The following is a 16840-nucleotide window of genomic DNA, read 5'->3' as shown; positions in this document are numbered from 1 at the left end:
CAATTTCCCCAGCATAATGCAAATACTGTGTTGTTGTGATAATAAGCTCACATAAGGATACAGTGCTATTTGTAAAGCAGCTTTATGAGACTGGCGAGGACTATCATGAATTATGGCTGGCTTCAGCCTATTTACATTCTAATCCATATTAGCTGTAGAAGTTAATCTACATAATCTTCTCAAACATTTTCTTCATGTAATAATTTACTGTGCTGTGAATTTTTCTGTAGTAAATTACTTTATAGTTTGGTTTCAAACACCTGGTAAGTTGTTTTAAAGGCTATAACCCAGAACCAGGTGACAATCCATTGACTGAGTGTGAATTTCTGAACCAATACTGCCCAATGGATTTTCCACTTATTGAGTTAAGCATACACATTGATTCGTGTTCATTTTTCCCAAACCATAAGGGCTCAGGGTGACTGTTAAGATGATGAAGAGTTTAAACACTAGAACCCAAGAAAAACAGTTAAAAGATGTGGTCAACTTGGCAAAGTCTACTTTGCTAGATATCTTCAGACAGGGTAGAAGGTCATCACTACAGAGAAACTGTACTGCAGCCTCTACTGACCAGAAGACCTCTAAGGCCCCCCTAGTTTTTATGAGTCTTAACTTGTAACATATTAAATAATAACTTACTAACATAGCATCTACAATGAAGCTGGAATATAAGCCAATTACATTACTGATGCAATTCATAAAAGGCATTTTATTTTGCTCACCTAAAGCCAACAATTGGACATTCCTTACAGATGTTGCACTTGGCCTGATGTTTTGCTGTTTCTGCAGCTGCTACTCTGTGTAGAACTGGCAACCATACCATAGATTGTGGCTCCAGACGCATCCAGTCTATGAACTGCTTTACATCAATTTCTGGCTTATTATTATTCTGATAAATGAGGATGAGATCAAAAATAATTTAACATTCCTATCAAAGTTTCCTATCCAGTCTAGTTTCTAAAAAAATGTATTCCAAGTTTGATCTTCAAGGAAACATTACTCATCCCACCAATATTCAGTCAAAGAAGAAAAGACAATTACCTACAATCATTCGTTTAGTGACCATTTGACATTATAAGGGTATTGAAAAAAGTGACCTATGACCACTGCAGCATCCCCATGATCAGGTGATCAAAATTTCAGCACTTGCAACTATTTATGATTGCAGCATCCTGGGGTAATTTGATCACCATTGGCAAGCTTCTGACAAGCAAAGTCAATACAGCCAGATTTGCTTAACAACTATGTGATTTACTTAACAACCATGGCAAAAATGGTCATAAAATCAGGTGTGAATCACTTAACAACTTCCTTACTTAGCTATGGAAATTCTGGTCCCAAATCATATAAGTCAACGACTATCTGTATAAGAAGGGACGCGGTGGCTCAGTGGGTTAGGACGCTGAGCTTGTCGATCAGAAGATCGGCAGTTTGGCGGGTCGAATCCCGAGTGCCGCGTAACAGAGTGAGCACCTGTTACTCGTCCCAGCTTCTGCCCACCTAGCAGTTCGAAAGCACGTAAAAATGCAAGTAGAAAAATAGGGACCACTACGGTGGGAAGGTAACAGCGTTCCATGCGCCTTTGGCGTCTAGTCATGCCGGCCACATGACCACGGAGACGTCCTCGGACAAGCGCTGGCTCTTCGGCTTTGAAACGGAGATGAGCACCGGCCCCTAGAGTCGGAAACGACTAGCACGCATATGCGGGGGACCCTTTACCTTTACCTTATCTGTATAAGCCTTTCAGATCAGGTAAGTGGTACAAACCTATGAGACTAAAGCCCATTTCAAGTACTTCAAATGATTAAAGGAAAGGATGGCAGCAATGGGTGTATAAACCCAAGGTATAGGGTTTCCTGCTTGAGCAGGGGGTTGGACTAGAAGGCCTCCAAGGTCCCTTCCAACTCTGTTATTATGTTATTCTGTTATGCCCCTCTTCCTCTGGAAGAGAACTTCAAATCTTCAGAAGTTCTGAAAGAGGCTCCCTATGAACCCAGCTAACATATGAATGCTCTGCATTTAGAGCATTCAGAAATGGAAACAGACACACTTACCTGCTGGAAACAGCTGCGGACACTGGGCTCAATGTTACTGCCTCCAAAAGCAGCTACTTCCCCAAGCTGTCGTGGGATTTGGATGGCATCGTGCAATAACAAGCCAAGCTGCTTCTGGTCACACATTTCAGTAGGTCCAGCCACTTCTCTAAAGAGATCTTCGAGGCAAAAAGGGAGAGAGAAAAAAAGGACACTTGCTTGAGAAGGAGCAATGTCTAAGTTCTTCCAATTTTACCTGTGAATTACTCTAAGCCAGAGGTCTTCAAACTTGGCCCTTTTATGACTTGTGGTCTTCAACTCCCAGAATTCATCAGCCAGGCACGCTGGGAGTTGAATCCACAAGTCATAAAAGGGCCAAGTTTGAAGACCTCTGCTCTAAGCCATGGGTCCCCAACCCACAGTCCATGGACCAGTACCAGGTCGCAGCATGCCAACAACAAGGAAAGCCCCATCCAAAGGATTCAGGCAGCACACAAAACCACGCCCCCTCCAGTCTGCAGAAAAACCTCTCTCTACAGAACTGGTACCTGGTGCCCAAAAGGTTGGGGACCTCTGCTCTAAGCCATCTCTTCCTTAGTGCATAGAGTAGAAATGAAAAATGGAGCTTTTCTTACAGTTCCTGTAAATTTGTATTTCAGCCACAGTTTTAATGTCTGCCATTCTCTACTATTTCTTGTCTGATACTAAAGGAAAAATCACAGAAAAATCAATGTACATTCAACACTCAGAATGAGGAAGAGGTGTTTTAGGGCTTTGTTTTACTGGCTGAGGAATTCTGGGAGTTGAAGTCCACAAGTCATAAAAGGGCCAAGTTTGAAGACCTCTGATTTAGCAGATCTATTTAAACACCACATGGAAGAAAGAAGAATCTGACAGATTTTTCCATTTCAGTCATCTGAAATGACTTCAGCACATTCATCATCATCATCAGAAGAAGAAGAAGAAGAAGAAGTTGGAAGGGACCTTGGAAGTCATCTAGTCCAACCCCCTGCTCAGGCAGGAAACCCTATACCATTTCGCACAAATGGCTGTCCAGTTTCTTCTTAAATACTTCCAGTGTTGGAGCATTCACCACTTCTGGAGGCAGGTTGTTCCACTGGTTAATTGTTCTAACTGTCAGGAAGTTTCTCCTTAGTTCTAGGTTGCTTCTCTCCTTGACTAGTTTCCATCCGTTGCTTCTTGTCCTGCTTTCAGATGCTTTGGAGAATAGCTTGACTCCCTCTTCTTTGTGGCAACCCCTGAGATATTGGAACACTGCTATCATGTCACCCCTCACCCTTCTCTTCGTTAAACTACACATACCCAATTCCAGCAACCGTTCCCCCAATCATCTTTGTTGCTCTTCTCTGTACTCTTTCTAGAGTCTCACCATCTTTTTTACATCGTGGTGACCAAAACTGGATGCAGTATTCCAGGAGTGGCCTTACCAAGGCATTGTAAAGTGGTATTAGTACTTCACATGATCTTGATTCTATCCCTCTGTTAATGCAGCCTAGCACTGTGTTGGCTTTTTTGGCAGCTGCAGCACACTGTTGGCTCATATTGAAGTGATTGTCCACAAGGACTCCAAGATCCCTCTCACAGTTACTACTATTGAGTAAGGTACCACCTATACTATACCTGTGCATTTGATTTTTCCTGCCTAAATGTAGAACCTTACTTTTTTCACCATTGAATTTCATTTTGTTAGATAGCGCCCAGTGTTCGAGTCTGTCCAGATCCTCCTGTATCTTAACCCTATCTTCTGGCGTATTGGCTATTCCTGCCAGCTTGATGTCGTCTGCAAATTTGATGAGTTCCCCATCTATCCCCTCATCCAAATCGTTGATGAAGATGTTGAAGAGCACTGGGCCCAGGACAGAGCCCTGGGGCACCCCACTACACACTTCCTTCCATGTAGATGCAGTTCCATTGAGGACCACACGCTGAGTACGGCCTGTCAGCCAGCTACGAATCCATCTGGTGGTGATGCTATCTAACCCACATTTTTCTATCTTATCAAGTAGTAGGTTGTGATCTACTTTATCAAATGCCTTACTGAAGTCCAAGTAAATTATATCTACAGCATTCCTCTGGTCCACTAATTTTGTCACTTGGTCAAAGAATGCAGTAAGATTTGTCAGACATGATTTGTTTTTGACAAACCCATATTGACTTTTAGTGATGACTTTGTTTGCATCAAGGTGTTCGCTGATTTGTTGTTTGATTATCTTTTCCAGAATCTTCCCAGGTATTGAGGTCAGATCTATAGTTTCCTGGATCCATTTTTCCCCCTTTTTTGAAGATGGGAATAGTAGAGAATACCCAGTTAGGCAGTTTGCTTCAATCAGTATAAATGGATATTTTGTAATGGAACATAACTTTTTATGAATAGGTAGGTCCACTGATAAGCAACACAATATTTACATATCATATTTGACGCTATCTAAAGAGTATAGGTCCATTTATAATGTATTCCAAGAATCTGTTATTTCACTAGCCAGTAATCAACTGCTCGTTTTTCATTTATTTGTATTTTGATTCAATAATATTTTTGTCCAAATTGTGCAAGTGGTACTCCTTCTGTCACAGTAAATGTTTCTTTATGCTTGGGGATTCTAAAATGGTATCTGGAGATTTCAATGGTCCTGAGGATTGTTCCTTTTTGCCCATTAAGCTCCCCACTCATTCAATAAGAGATTTTTTAAAAAGTATTTTAATTAAAGGGGGAAAAAAGCTTGCATGCTTCCAATCAAAACTTTTTACTTCTGAGACTGATAAAAATGAATGGTTCTAGCTGAGCACCAAATCTATTTTGTTTGTTTGGAAGCACGTTCATTTGCCCATAATAAAGACAAGCAAGCTCATTTAGATGGAATGCAGAGGAAGATATGGAGAAGATGGCGCATACATCATGTAAAGTGGTTCTTTATCTGGTTATAAGCTATTTTGCAAGAGCACCCACATCTTATGCAAATTCCAGGGTGTCCACCAACAGATCCCTGCTCAAAGCAGTTACCTTCCCAAGAGTCGAAAATATACTAAGAATATATACTATTTGGTTTCAGATCCTATAATTTTCAATATATGCAGGTTGGATAAAATTATTCTTTATTCTGATGGACTGAGTGGATTTTCAGAGCTAACCAATTCTGAAAAGACTTTGAGCAGCTTTCAATATTTAAAGCACAAAACTTAAACACATAATTAAAAACATAAGTGCTTGGATGAATTGACAACAATATTCAAAAGGGACTCAACAAACACCCTGTTTCCAGGCCTGGGAACAAAGCCAAGTCTTAAGGAACTTCCTAAATAATTAAATAGGGGAATTTGTGCATATCTTGAGAAAAGAGGACTGGGACATCAAAATAGGATTTAAAAGAATCATTTACTAGCAAAGAAACAAAAGCAAGGCATGTCATTTTATTCTATTCTGCAGACCTGAATTACACAGAATGCCCATTGCAGGCCTACTATAAGCATCTGTTATTTACTAATTCTATTCAGATAGAAAATTACGGTAGCTTAATACAATGTAAAAGGCTAATGCTACTATGAACAGTAAACAACGAATCTACTTTGTAAAACAGAACATATAATCCATTGCAGTGAGACGAGTCATTATTAATTCAACCGTTTTATTTGTTTTACTTTATAGGACTAGTTGGTTAGGTAAAGAGGAATGGCAGATTATAAATATTCTAATAAATAGAAATCCCCCACTGTTTTCTCGTAACTTAATTTCCTTTGATTTTATTGTCTTCAAATGTTTACTTGAGAGGCATTTTTTAACATTAATGAAATTTGTAACAGCTGAATTGTACACAAAGCTACAAATTTTGCCCAAACTATGTTTTCTTTAACTCTATAGGAAGAAAACGTTTGATGCCATCATGTGCTGCAGAACAGCAGATAGTGTTATTTGTTCTTCTCATACAGCAGTTTATTCCTGGGTAATGAACCAGTGAGAAAAGTAATAGGGATAGCAAATAGGAATCTGTGCATGTGCAGAAGAGGGAGGTACAGAAAGTTTACACTAAAAATTGAGACCTTTTGAGCTGGCTGTATATTTAGAATCATGTGAAATTGTGATGGCGCGTTAAAAAAGCTTCCCAATAGAAGACCTACCTATTCATAAAAAGTTATGTTATGTTCCATTACAAAATATCCATTTATACTGATTGAAGCAAACTGCCTAACTGGGTATTCTCTACTATTCCACTGGGTAGTTCTCTACTATACAGACGCATTGCTGCAAATACATATAAGAGCCATGGTGGCGCAGTGGTTAGAATGCAGTACTACAGGTTACTTCTGCTGACTGCCGACTGCCAGCAGTTCAGCAGTTTGATCCTGATCGGCTCAAGGTTGACTCAGCCTTCCATCCTTCTGAGGTCGGTAAAATGAGGACCCAGATTGTTGGGGGCAATAGGCTGACTCTGTAAACTGTTTAGAGAGGGCTGTAAAGTACTGTGAAGTGGTATATAAGTCTAAATGCCATTGCTATTGCTAATGCTTAAATGAAACTGCTATCTGGCTATAGCTCAGTTTCCTTTAACATTACCAGAATGTCTAATGTTGGGGCACACTGGTTCCAGGGAAACAATATAGATTACCTGTGCCTCACACAATGAAGGAAATTCTGACGAAAGTAGTGTAAGTCACCCAGAGTTATCCTGTGGAAAAGTTGGTGGCCAATAAACTTAATTATGATGCTGAGTCCTACATTTTGATGGAACATTTTATCAGAATGTGGACTTTGTTGAAAGTGAAGCTGGAATATTGTCCTACTTCAAATACTGAAACAAAGGGAATGTAAAATTAACATTTTAGCAATATGTGTATATGTGTGTGCACACAAGCATGCGTCTGGGTATGGATGGACAGACAGAAGGGACAGAGGAATGCACTTGTTCCAATAAACTCTACCTCATCTCTTGCCGAGCCCTGGCAAAATTATGGATTTTGCAGAATTATATTTAAAACATACTCACATCTGTATTTTTCTTCCAAGAGACCCTTAGAAAGAGATATCAAGCCAATCTTCAAGGATTGCACTCTGATTTTTCCAGTCCGGGCACTGTTATAGAAACAGCATTAAAATACTTGGCAGGAGGTGGTATAATTGAATTCAAACATTGAAAGAGCTAGCAAAAACACCTGGTGTACTTCAATTTCTAGACATTAGCTACTAATCATATCAATGAGTCTCTTTCACAAATGTTCTGTGCAAGGCCTAAATATTTACATTCAGCTTAAACACATTAATTATCACACATTGTAGTTCAAGCGCACAGCATCACAGCATGTCCTAATAATATGACACCCTGCACTGAATGAGTGGATGACAAGGGAATGCAAATTATAGTATCTACAGGTACATTAATATTTTTCAGAGTACTATTTGCCTAGTCTGAGCTTTAAAAACTTTGATGTGTATGCACATTAGAGCAAAAATGTTGGGTGTATATGTCAATTTGAGAATGAATAGTACTGATTTCATCTAGCATCATGACTTCAATCTTACACAATCTGGTATTTACAAAACCGTCACTGGCAACAGAACCAGTGAAAGAAGAGCATCCAGGTATAGCTGGAGATGGGTCAAGCATTGCTTCTACAAATGAGAAAGTTAATCAGGAAGACTTGCTAGACAATGTCTTTTTTTCCCCCATGGACAGTTCCCCAGACCTCCCTCCATTTTTTATTATTATTTTTTTGCCTTTGAGTCAGTATTAACTCCTGACAATAACCTGGACAATTTTTCTGTGAATTTTTCTGAAGTGGTTAAGGCATAAGGCTATAAACCAACTAGACTGTGAATTCTAGTTTTGCCTTATGTGTAAAGCCAGATGGGTAAGCTTGGGACAGTCATCAACACTGGTTTCCTCTAGGAATGCTAAGTATTCAAGAAATTAGACATATTGGAAAACCAAGACAGAGATCTTGCAGAATTATATTTCTTTAAAGACCCCAATACCTGGACTCAAAGGAGGTGCCCAACATTACAATATTTAAGTCTGAGCCTAAATGTCTTTCAGTATTGCCAGGAGGTGTCAGCTAGTACTGAGCTGCTTGTAATTATTTTTGACTGTGATTGTGTGCTTCAGCCTGCTTACTGTGATGTTGGATTGCTTTAGGATTTCTCTGGGCTAATATCTCCAAGTTATGACCCAAATCTACTCACATTTTTGAGTAGTGACCCAGCTTCTGTTGTGTATTTTCTCTTTACTGACCTTCTGTATAAACAGGTTCATAGCTACTGAGACAACTGGGTTCACTATGGAGATACAACCTTAAAGCCCAATCTATTTATGGAAATATTTATTAAGAGTCAGTAGGCAGAGACAAGAAGAAACTACCTCAGTGTTAACATTCTACTTAAGCATTAATCTTAAGTAGTCTAGTTCTGCAACACGCTCTCATCAATGCCAGCTGAATTCAGATAAATGATACACATGTGTCTTTCTGTGACATCTCACTTGTACGCACTGACTCGTCACCTTGTTGGACCTCCTACAAAGCTTTGTCTAGATGTGATGTCTGGCTGACCAAAAGTCTAAACTTGCTACTGACATTGGACAAATTCATCTGATTGCACAATGATCTATGGAAAGTGCCATGTTTTGGGTTTCACCTTGGATTTTCTAATCGTGCTTATCATACAAACCTTGGGACAGGTCAGACAATGTACAAGCTCAGAGTCAATATTTTTAATAAAATAATCTGCTTTTGAGGTTATCTAAATAATTCTTCTTGAAATGCTCTACTGGAACATTTGTAAAATAGGTTGTTGATATCCCTTATCTGATTTTCAGGCATTCTCAGCCCTTCAAAGTAGTCCAAACAAGAACAACAACCATGATTACCGACACTACCTTTATTGTAAAGTTACAGAAATAGAAACAGAATTGTGCAAGTCTGAAAGTAATTTTCCCCTTCGTTACTTTTACTTTCCTAAAAACTAGAGCGGGTCCTTTCTGTGTTCATGGGCATGATGGTTGTCTAGTCTTTTGTCCCCCAATGTCATTCATTTCTGCCATTTACAGGCAACCAATTTTTCTTTTCAATTCTCTATGAAACAATGCACCTCATTCAGATAGTCTTTAATGTTTGGCACTGCTGGAAATTCTTCCAGAAGGAAATCAGGGGTAAGGATTCTAATTTCTCATGCTATTCTTTAGCTCCAGTACATTACTATGTTTTCAGCATTACATACTTAAACCGTATTTGCAATGCAAATATTTATAGGCTTATGTTTAAGGCTGGAGCATTTTACAGAGCAGATGTTAATGGATTCTAAAATATATGAATCTTTGAAAATAATATTTGGTGATATTAAATTTCACTTTTCTTCTGTCTACTGACTTAATGTGAGGAATAAATAGTTCTTAATGTGACAGAAATACAAAAGACAATAGGTGTTGCTGTCAATTGTTTTCACTTAATGTCTTACAACAGCCATAAACATCAGTAAGCATGTCTTACAGATGCTAATTAAATTCCAGATTAATAGCATGAGAGAAGCAGATGGCATCTGTAGGTGGGTAATTATTTAAAAATGGTATACGTCAATGATATAAACCATGAGCATGTTAAGTGATGAATTAGAAACAAACCAAGCCCAGTTGCAAAAATGTTAAGATAAAGTTATGCACAATCATTTTACTGGTGGAGAATTTTACAGGAAAGAGTAAACTTTGCATTGGCTTGAACACATGCTGTACAAAGTAGAAAATAACAGAGTTATAAAAAGGCTAGGCAAGGTTCCATATGAAACAAAATATTGAGGACCCATTGAATTCTGTAATTGCATTCAAATCTCCACGGCCCCTTCTTCCCATAAAACTAGGCACCAAACAATCTTTAGATCTGCTTTCATTTAAGGCAGGGGTCCTCAAACTTGGCCACTTTAAGGCTGGGGAATTCTGGGAGTTGAAGTCCACAAGTCTTAAAGTGGCCAGCCTTCTGAAAATAGTAATCAGGGGTATCTATCAAGCAGAATTTAGTAGATACATTTGAGTTCTTCATTGGTTTTAGGGAAAAAAGCCTTACGAATATGTGGACTTGTTTTATCTTTCCCACATGTAACAGTAAAAGGGCGTTGGTGCATTTTAAACACTTTCCTGAACATCTCACACTTACCTATCATAAACATTGAGGAGCCAGTTGAGAGACATATCTACGCAGAGTGGAATGTTCACAAGATCCTCGTGCTTCTCTTCCATTCCACTGTAAATCGTAGTGAGGCAGCTGATGATATCCTGAACGCAAAGGAGCTGATCATTCTGAATCAATTTGTGCTGTTTAAAGGCTTCATTCGTTGAGTTTAAATCCAAGAGGTCCACTGGCAAAATATGTATATATATATATAAATATATGCCAACTGAAAGATATTTCTTTTATCACAATTATATGAGTTCTCTAACCTAAAGCAATATTCAAGCTCAAGAAGGATTTTCTCAGTTATTTTCCAACTGATGTTAAATAAAAGTATTTGTATAAGCAGTCTGCATTTAACAGTCCAAAGCCATCTGCTTTATAGATGCACATGAATAAATCCTTTAACATTTAATCTTGTTTGAAATTTGGTTTACTGCAATGAGAAATACCTGAGCTAGGATTCTGTGTCATTCACATCCATATCCAGCACAATTTCAGTCATGTATGTCATCTTCATTTTATCTATTTATTGCTTTTGATATGTCATAATATTCTGTGTGCAAATAATACTAAGGGTAGCTAACCATTTGATGGCACCCTAAATTATAATTCTCAGGAAGCAACACATCAATGTACTCGTGTGTATAATAATTTAGCATGCATGAACAAGATTTATAAATATGTACGAGCTTTAAGAAAAACAGACAATTTTTTTTTATTTCAAGTGGCACATCTACTGGGAAATCAGCCAAATTAAGCATACAGGTTTCAGAGTGATATTCCTCCAAAAGAAAATTTCCTTGATCCTGGTGTTGATATCTTTGTGGCATGGGATCAAAATGTTTTTATCTTCCCAGGCTTTTTAACTACATGAAAGCTCAGCTAAAACCTTTAAAATGTGGATAATGATATTTTAAAAGATAACCTTTGTGACAGGTGAAAAGCCTCAATATTCTGACAAACTTCAAGACTCAATATTTCTGACAAGAAGCATCATTTCTGCCAAGAATTCTAAACCAGGATGGGAGTGAAGGCTTATGGGTACAATATGTAAACAAGCATTAATCATCTTGATTTCAAAGATATCTAGACAGGATTCACCAATTGCTTTGTATATTGGTACCCAACAGTGCTAAGCAGAGCATGAAAAATGATATATCATTTTGAATCCCTTAATGATCTTGAAAAACATGAGAATGGGGCTTTGCACATATAAAGTGGTAGTCATCCATCATGGAAGCCTCCATTTTTGTCACAGCTGATGACAACAATATGTGCTAATTTCAAAAGGATCTATAGTTACAGTAGTGGTTATGGGAAACTAATTATCATTTGTACAATGAGATAGGAGGGGAAATAAAGCTCTTCATGAATTTTTCTCCAAGTATTCTTATACTACAGAGACAGGCTTTGCATGGGATAAAGAGGATTTAAGCTGGAGGTCAAATGGTTGCATAATTTTTAGAGACACCTTTTACTAGAAACAATATTTTTTTTTGCAAACAGTATGTTATCTTCATATTCTTTTCACCTGATATGTACATTTGGAACATTAATATTTAGTTTCTTTCAAACCTTTTTATATGAATCAGTGTAAGCATCATATTCAATATAAATATATTTGCAAGTTCTAGGATGAGTGATAAATTATTACATATCACTGATATGGAATTAGACAGAAAAGCTCTTTATAATAGTAGGGTAGAAAAGGGTTGCCAAACATTGCTACCACTGATGCAGCACTGGCAATAAACAAAATCCCAGTGTTAGCATTTATCTCACATAATTCTCATGCCCTTCTTTTACAGAAATCTCAGGAGGCAATTTCATTCCTTTTTCCACAATTCCCAATTATGCCTGATGCATGCCATAATAAAATTAAAAATACAATTAAGTATAATCTTGTGTTTCCCACACAATTATATTATACTGTGCAGGAATCAAAATTGGACTGAAATTATTCAGAATTGCTAGTTCAAATAAGATGTTGATCAGCATCCATCTTCTAGTCAGGAAAACATTTTAGAGATAAAATTAGCATGATCTTTCTCACTCTTTTTCTCATACTTATTATTCTTCTACTGCATTATGTCACCTGTTTGCAAAATCTTTAGCTTATTTTTCAACAGACCATACACAATAGCTTGGTTTGGGTGATACCAAAAGTGGAAACATTGCAGAGTTGTTCACCCAAATTTACATATTAGAGAATTATTGTCCCCAAATTAAAGTTCTTCAAGTTATTTTTGGTGCCTTCTGATAATAAAATATACAATACTTGTTCCACTTTACCTATCCCAAATAGAGATAGGCGACCAAGCTTTAAAAACCATGTTGAGAATAACTGAAAATGTAGTGTTGTTTAAAAGATTTCTTGTTGAATTAAATACATTTAATAACTAATACAGTGATTGCTTATTTCTGCACAGAGATTATAAAATATTTCATTGTCAGAGCTGTTGGAAAGTAAAAAAAAACACCTGTCAGCATTTCTGCTTCAGAGAGATTAGTTTAAAAGAACAAAATTGGATTTGGATCCAGTGAGGCCTGGCAGCCAACAAGATTTTTGACCTCAGTCATTTATAGTCATTCTATACAACATCAGAGCTGAAGAGATTTCCAGTAATTTATCTGTGAACAGGGAAACCTTACTTTTTTTTCTGGGAAGACAAAACTAAAAATAAAACTGTGATTAACCTAGTTCTCAGTGCCAGAAGTGTCTCATCACTATCTTTCTTTCATTATCTGTCTACAAAACAGTCGATGTTTCAATGAGTTCTAGTGCCATTTTATATCTCAAAAGAATATCTCACTGAATAATCAAGAGAAAACTTTTGTTTAAAAGACCAGAAGTCCAAGAACACATTGGTTCAAGATTTGATAGTTGCAAGCCAATATATCAGACAACAGATTTTCTGTTTTTCAGTATCTTTATTTATTTACTTGTATCCTGCCTCTATTATTTTTACAAATAACTCAAGGTGGCAAATATAGCTAATACATCTTTCTCCTCCTTTTCCCCCCACAACAATAATCCTGAGATGAATTGGGCTGAAAGAAAGTTGACTGACCTTAGGTCACCCAACTGGCTTTCATGGCCAAGGCAGGACTAGAATTCATGGTCTTCTGCTTTCTAGTCTGGTGCCTTAATCAATAGACCTAACTAACTAATAACTAACTAACTAACTAACTAACTAACTAACTAACTAACTAACTAACTAACTGTCCATCCGTCCATCCATCCATCCATTTGCTTTTTATATATTTCAAATTTTACTTTTTGATGATATTGTTCAAAGTGGGGCATTTCTTATTTCGAGAGCTGGGCATACAAATTTCCTTTTAATGTGTGCCATTGTGTATACCAGTAAATGAAAATAAAATTATCTTATCCCTTTTGTTTACTTTACTGAACTATATATTATGAGAGGATTTCTGTAGTGGATTTACATTTAATTATCCCTATGACTGCATTCACACCATGCAATTCAGAAATGAATATACTATTGCAGTTTCAGCTATCTGTATAAATACCAAGTTGATAGCTTTTGAGAACCTGATTTGCCTTTCTGAACATAAATTGTCAGTGTAATCCATGATAGAAGAAAAGCAGAAGATTTGGCTGCTGCCAAGCAAAATAAAATAAACAGCTGAGATATTGAAAAAGACAGCTGTGGATTTCTAGGTATACTTGGACATTTCAATAAAGTTAACATTAGTCAAATACCTCTCCTGCTGTGTAATCTCTTGGTATTTCGGCAGATGCAGGGATTACTTTTTAAAAGGAAAAAAACTGTATGTTTATTTAAAAGCATAACCTACTACCAGGAATCCAAAAGGATTTAGCTCACTAAAAGATGTACCTATATATGCTTTAATAGTTTTTTCAGCAAACAGCAAGGGAATTTCCCTGTTGCATGCTGTTCCTTTACAACAGACATGTCAAACACGTGATGTTGTGCGATGTATCAGACCTTTTTCCCCATTGCCGGCAATGGGGTGGGCGCAGTTTCGTCGTGATGCATCCAGTCCACGGGCCAGCAGTTTGACACCCCTGCTCTACAGAGCAGACAATATGATGTGGCATCTAAGTTTTTTCCTCCCTCAACATATATTTTGCTCCAAAAGGAATCAGGGACAGCTCTTTCTACATTTGCCCAGATTCGCTTGGTACGCCAGTTGCACCCCTTTCTGGACCGAGATGCCCTACGTACAGTCACCCACGCACTTGTTACCTCCCGTATAGATTACTGCAATGCTCTCTAGATGGGGCTGCCCTTGAAGACCACCCGGAGGCTTCAGCTGGTACAGAGTGCAGCTGCACGGGTAGTGATGGGAGCACCCCAATACTCCCATATTACACCCCTCTTGCATGAGCTGCATTGGTTACCGGTTGCCCTCCGGTTGAGATTTAAGGTGCTGGTACTTACCTTTAAAGCCCTACATGGCTTAGGCCTGGGATACTTGCAGGACCATCTGCTGCCGGGAACGAATTCCCATCGCCCAGTACGCTCAAACAGAGAAGGCCTCCTCAGGGTACCGTCGGCTAGACAATGTTGGCTGGCGACCCCCAGGGGGAGAGCCTTCTCTGTGGGAGCGCCAGCCCTATGGAACCAGCTCCCCCCTGAGCTTCGGATGGCCCCAGATCTCCAGTCCTTTCGCCGCGGCCTCAAAACACTCCTTTTCCACCTGGCTGACCTGGACTGACAGGGATTTTAATTATGTTTTTAATTTTTTAACTCTAATTTTTAATTTATTTTAATTTTAATTTTAATTTATTGTACAGGGGCCTTTAATTTTAATTTTATCTTAACTTCTGTATTTATTGTATGTTATTGTTGTTAGCCGCCCTGAGTCCTTCGGGAGATAGGGCGGCATATAAGTCCCAATAATAAATAAATAAATAAATAAATAAATAAATTTTGCCCTCTTCTTTTCATTTATCTATTGCCTACCTGCCTTAATTGCTTGGAACTGTATCACCCATGCATTTCCTGGGCACCAAGTTTGTTATTTATTTACTAATTAACAGTTTGTATACCCTGAAATTCAAAATGATTTATATCCTTTTTGGATATATAGATGGATTACATCCATAAAACAAATTAGCCAGAGCAACATAAGTGATCACAAAGTAATTTAAAACTAAAATAAATAAAGCTAATGTCTCCTCCTACCACAATGACATGCAAGCACACCATTAAACTCTGGAGATTCTTCAAAATAAAATAATTTTAAAAGCTTTCCAGAATAACAGTATATAGAGAGCTATTTTGGACCTCTGAGGAAAGATGCTTCAAGGGGCAGGAGCAATTACCAAGAAGACCTTCCTCTAAGTCCAGGTTTTATCAGAGGAAAAGTCCTAAACACGTTTTATCAGAGGAAAAGTCCTAAAGCATTTTGCCTCCAGTTAAATGTGGAAGATGGATGGATTCCACAGCATAGGTGTTATGCCACTGAAGCAGCTTACTCCCGTCAGCAGCTGGGCTGTTGCATTTGGGAACAATTGCAGTTTCTGAATCTTTATAAAGCAGTCATTCCACGACATGTGCCTTGCAGGCATCTAAACTCAAAGCGATAAGAGTATGAATCGCTGTCATTCCAAAACAGTGACACATGTGATGCAACTTAAGTGAAGAGTTTATTCAGGCTCAGAGTGATTAGAATTACCATTTTGAATATCAAAATCTGCAGCTTAAGAAACTTATCTCCAGATTCTTCAAGATAACTTTGCTTGCTAAGACAAAAAAGAAATAATGAATTTTAAAAAGCATACTTACAACGCAAGGCTTTTTGTAGTCTCCGGATCTTGATGGCTGTACGGTAAGCAGAAAAACGCACGTTGTTCAAATCAGCTAAAAAAAGCCAAAGAAGAGAAAGTTAGTATATTCTAAGGAAGCACTAGACCAATACCATCAAACATTTGTTGTCAGTTTTAACAAAATGCATCAATAGTGTATCAATCAATAGTTCATTCTTTTCTTAATTAATTAAGAGAAAAAGAGAAAGTAGGAATGCAGCACTACAAATCAAATGAACGGTTTAGAGTTAGTTCCTGTTCAGAAAAAAATGAATGGGATAATGGCAGCTGTTTTAACACTTTAGACAGGTTTACTTTGAATATCGTAGTAACACTTATATGAATGTATTCAGATGAGGGGAAAAAAACAATTTATGTTACAGCCCAAAGCAGGATAGAGTTGCTGTTACATGGAGATATGCAAGAGGCCACGGACAGCTATACTAAGGATTGTATTTCAAAAATACATCAGAACAAAGCAGTAGATAGACCCAGGGTAAAAGTGAATTGATCTGATTCAATGCAAATTAAGTCAAATATAGTGAAGGTGTTTCTTTTTTGTGACAACCCTTGGAGATGCTCCAGCAGCCATTCCTAAGCCTTTCAGAAGTGCATGAGACCTTGATCTTTAATATTACATTCTGCCCTGCACCAGCCCTCTCCGTGGCATATTTCTGATAAGGTCCTCAGCGGTTCCTAGTAGCAACTCTCACAGTTCCAGGTCTTCATAGTCAAAACTTCGATAAACATACACTAGTAGCAACTTTCCACTGGATTTGAATTCTATGGAAAGGGGCCAAATGATTAATCTCTAACTGCATGGTTCTTAATTTCAATGTAT

The 16840-nt window shown here is 37.8% G+C and overlaps 1 protein-coding gene across 6 annotated transcripts in view; it reads right to left on the bottom strand.

The window, feature by feature from the left end:
* UTRN (utrophin) overlaps positions 1 to 16840 on the bottom strand; it is a gene marked incomplete at its 3' end in the record, with an annotated part of 377026 nt that overhangs the window by 40417 nt on the left and 319769 nt on the right. For all 6 annotated transcript variants that reach the window (XM_081313934.1, XM_081313935.1, XM_081313936.1 and 3 more), the window contains 5 exons: positions 15980 to 16054; positions 10182 to 10383; positions 7031 to 7116; positions 2055 to 2212; positions 723 to 889 (listed from right to left, as the gene is read on the bottom strand). In XM_081313934.1, the coding sequence (XP_081170060.1) occupies positions 723 to 889; positions 2055 to 2212; positions 7031 to 7116; positions 10182 to 10383; positions 15980 to 16054 (688 nt within the window). The remainder of the gene's footprint in view (positions 1 to 722; positions 890 to 2054; positions 2213 to 7030; positions 7117 to 10181; positions 10384 to 15979; positions 16055 to 16840) is intronic.

Source organism: Vipera berus, assembly GCF_964194415.1.
Source record: "Vipera berus genome assembly, chromosome: 1".
Taxonomy (NCBI): domain Eukaryota; kingdom Metazoa; phylum Chordata; class Lepidosauria; order Squamata; family Viperidae; genus Vipera; species Vipera berus.
The sequence above is the reverse complement of the archived record's forward strand: the minus strand, read 5'-3'. Positions and strand labels throughout refer to the sequence as shown.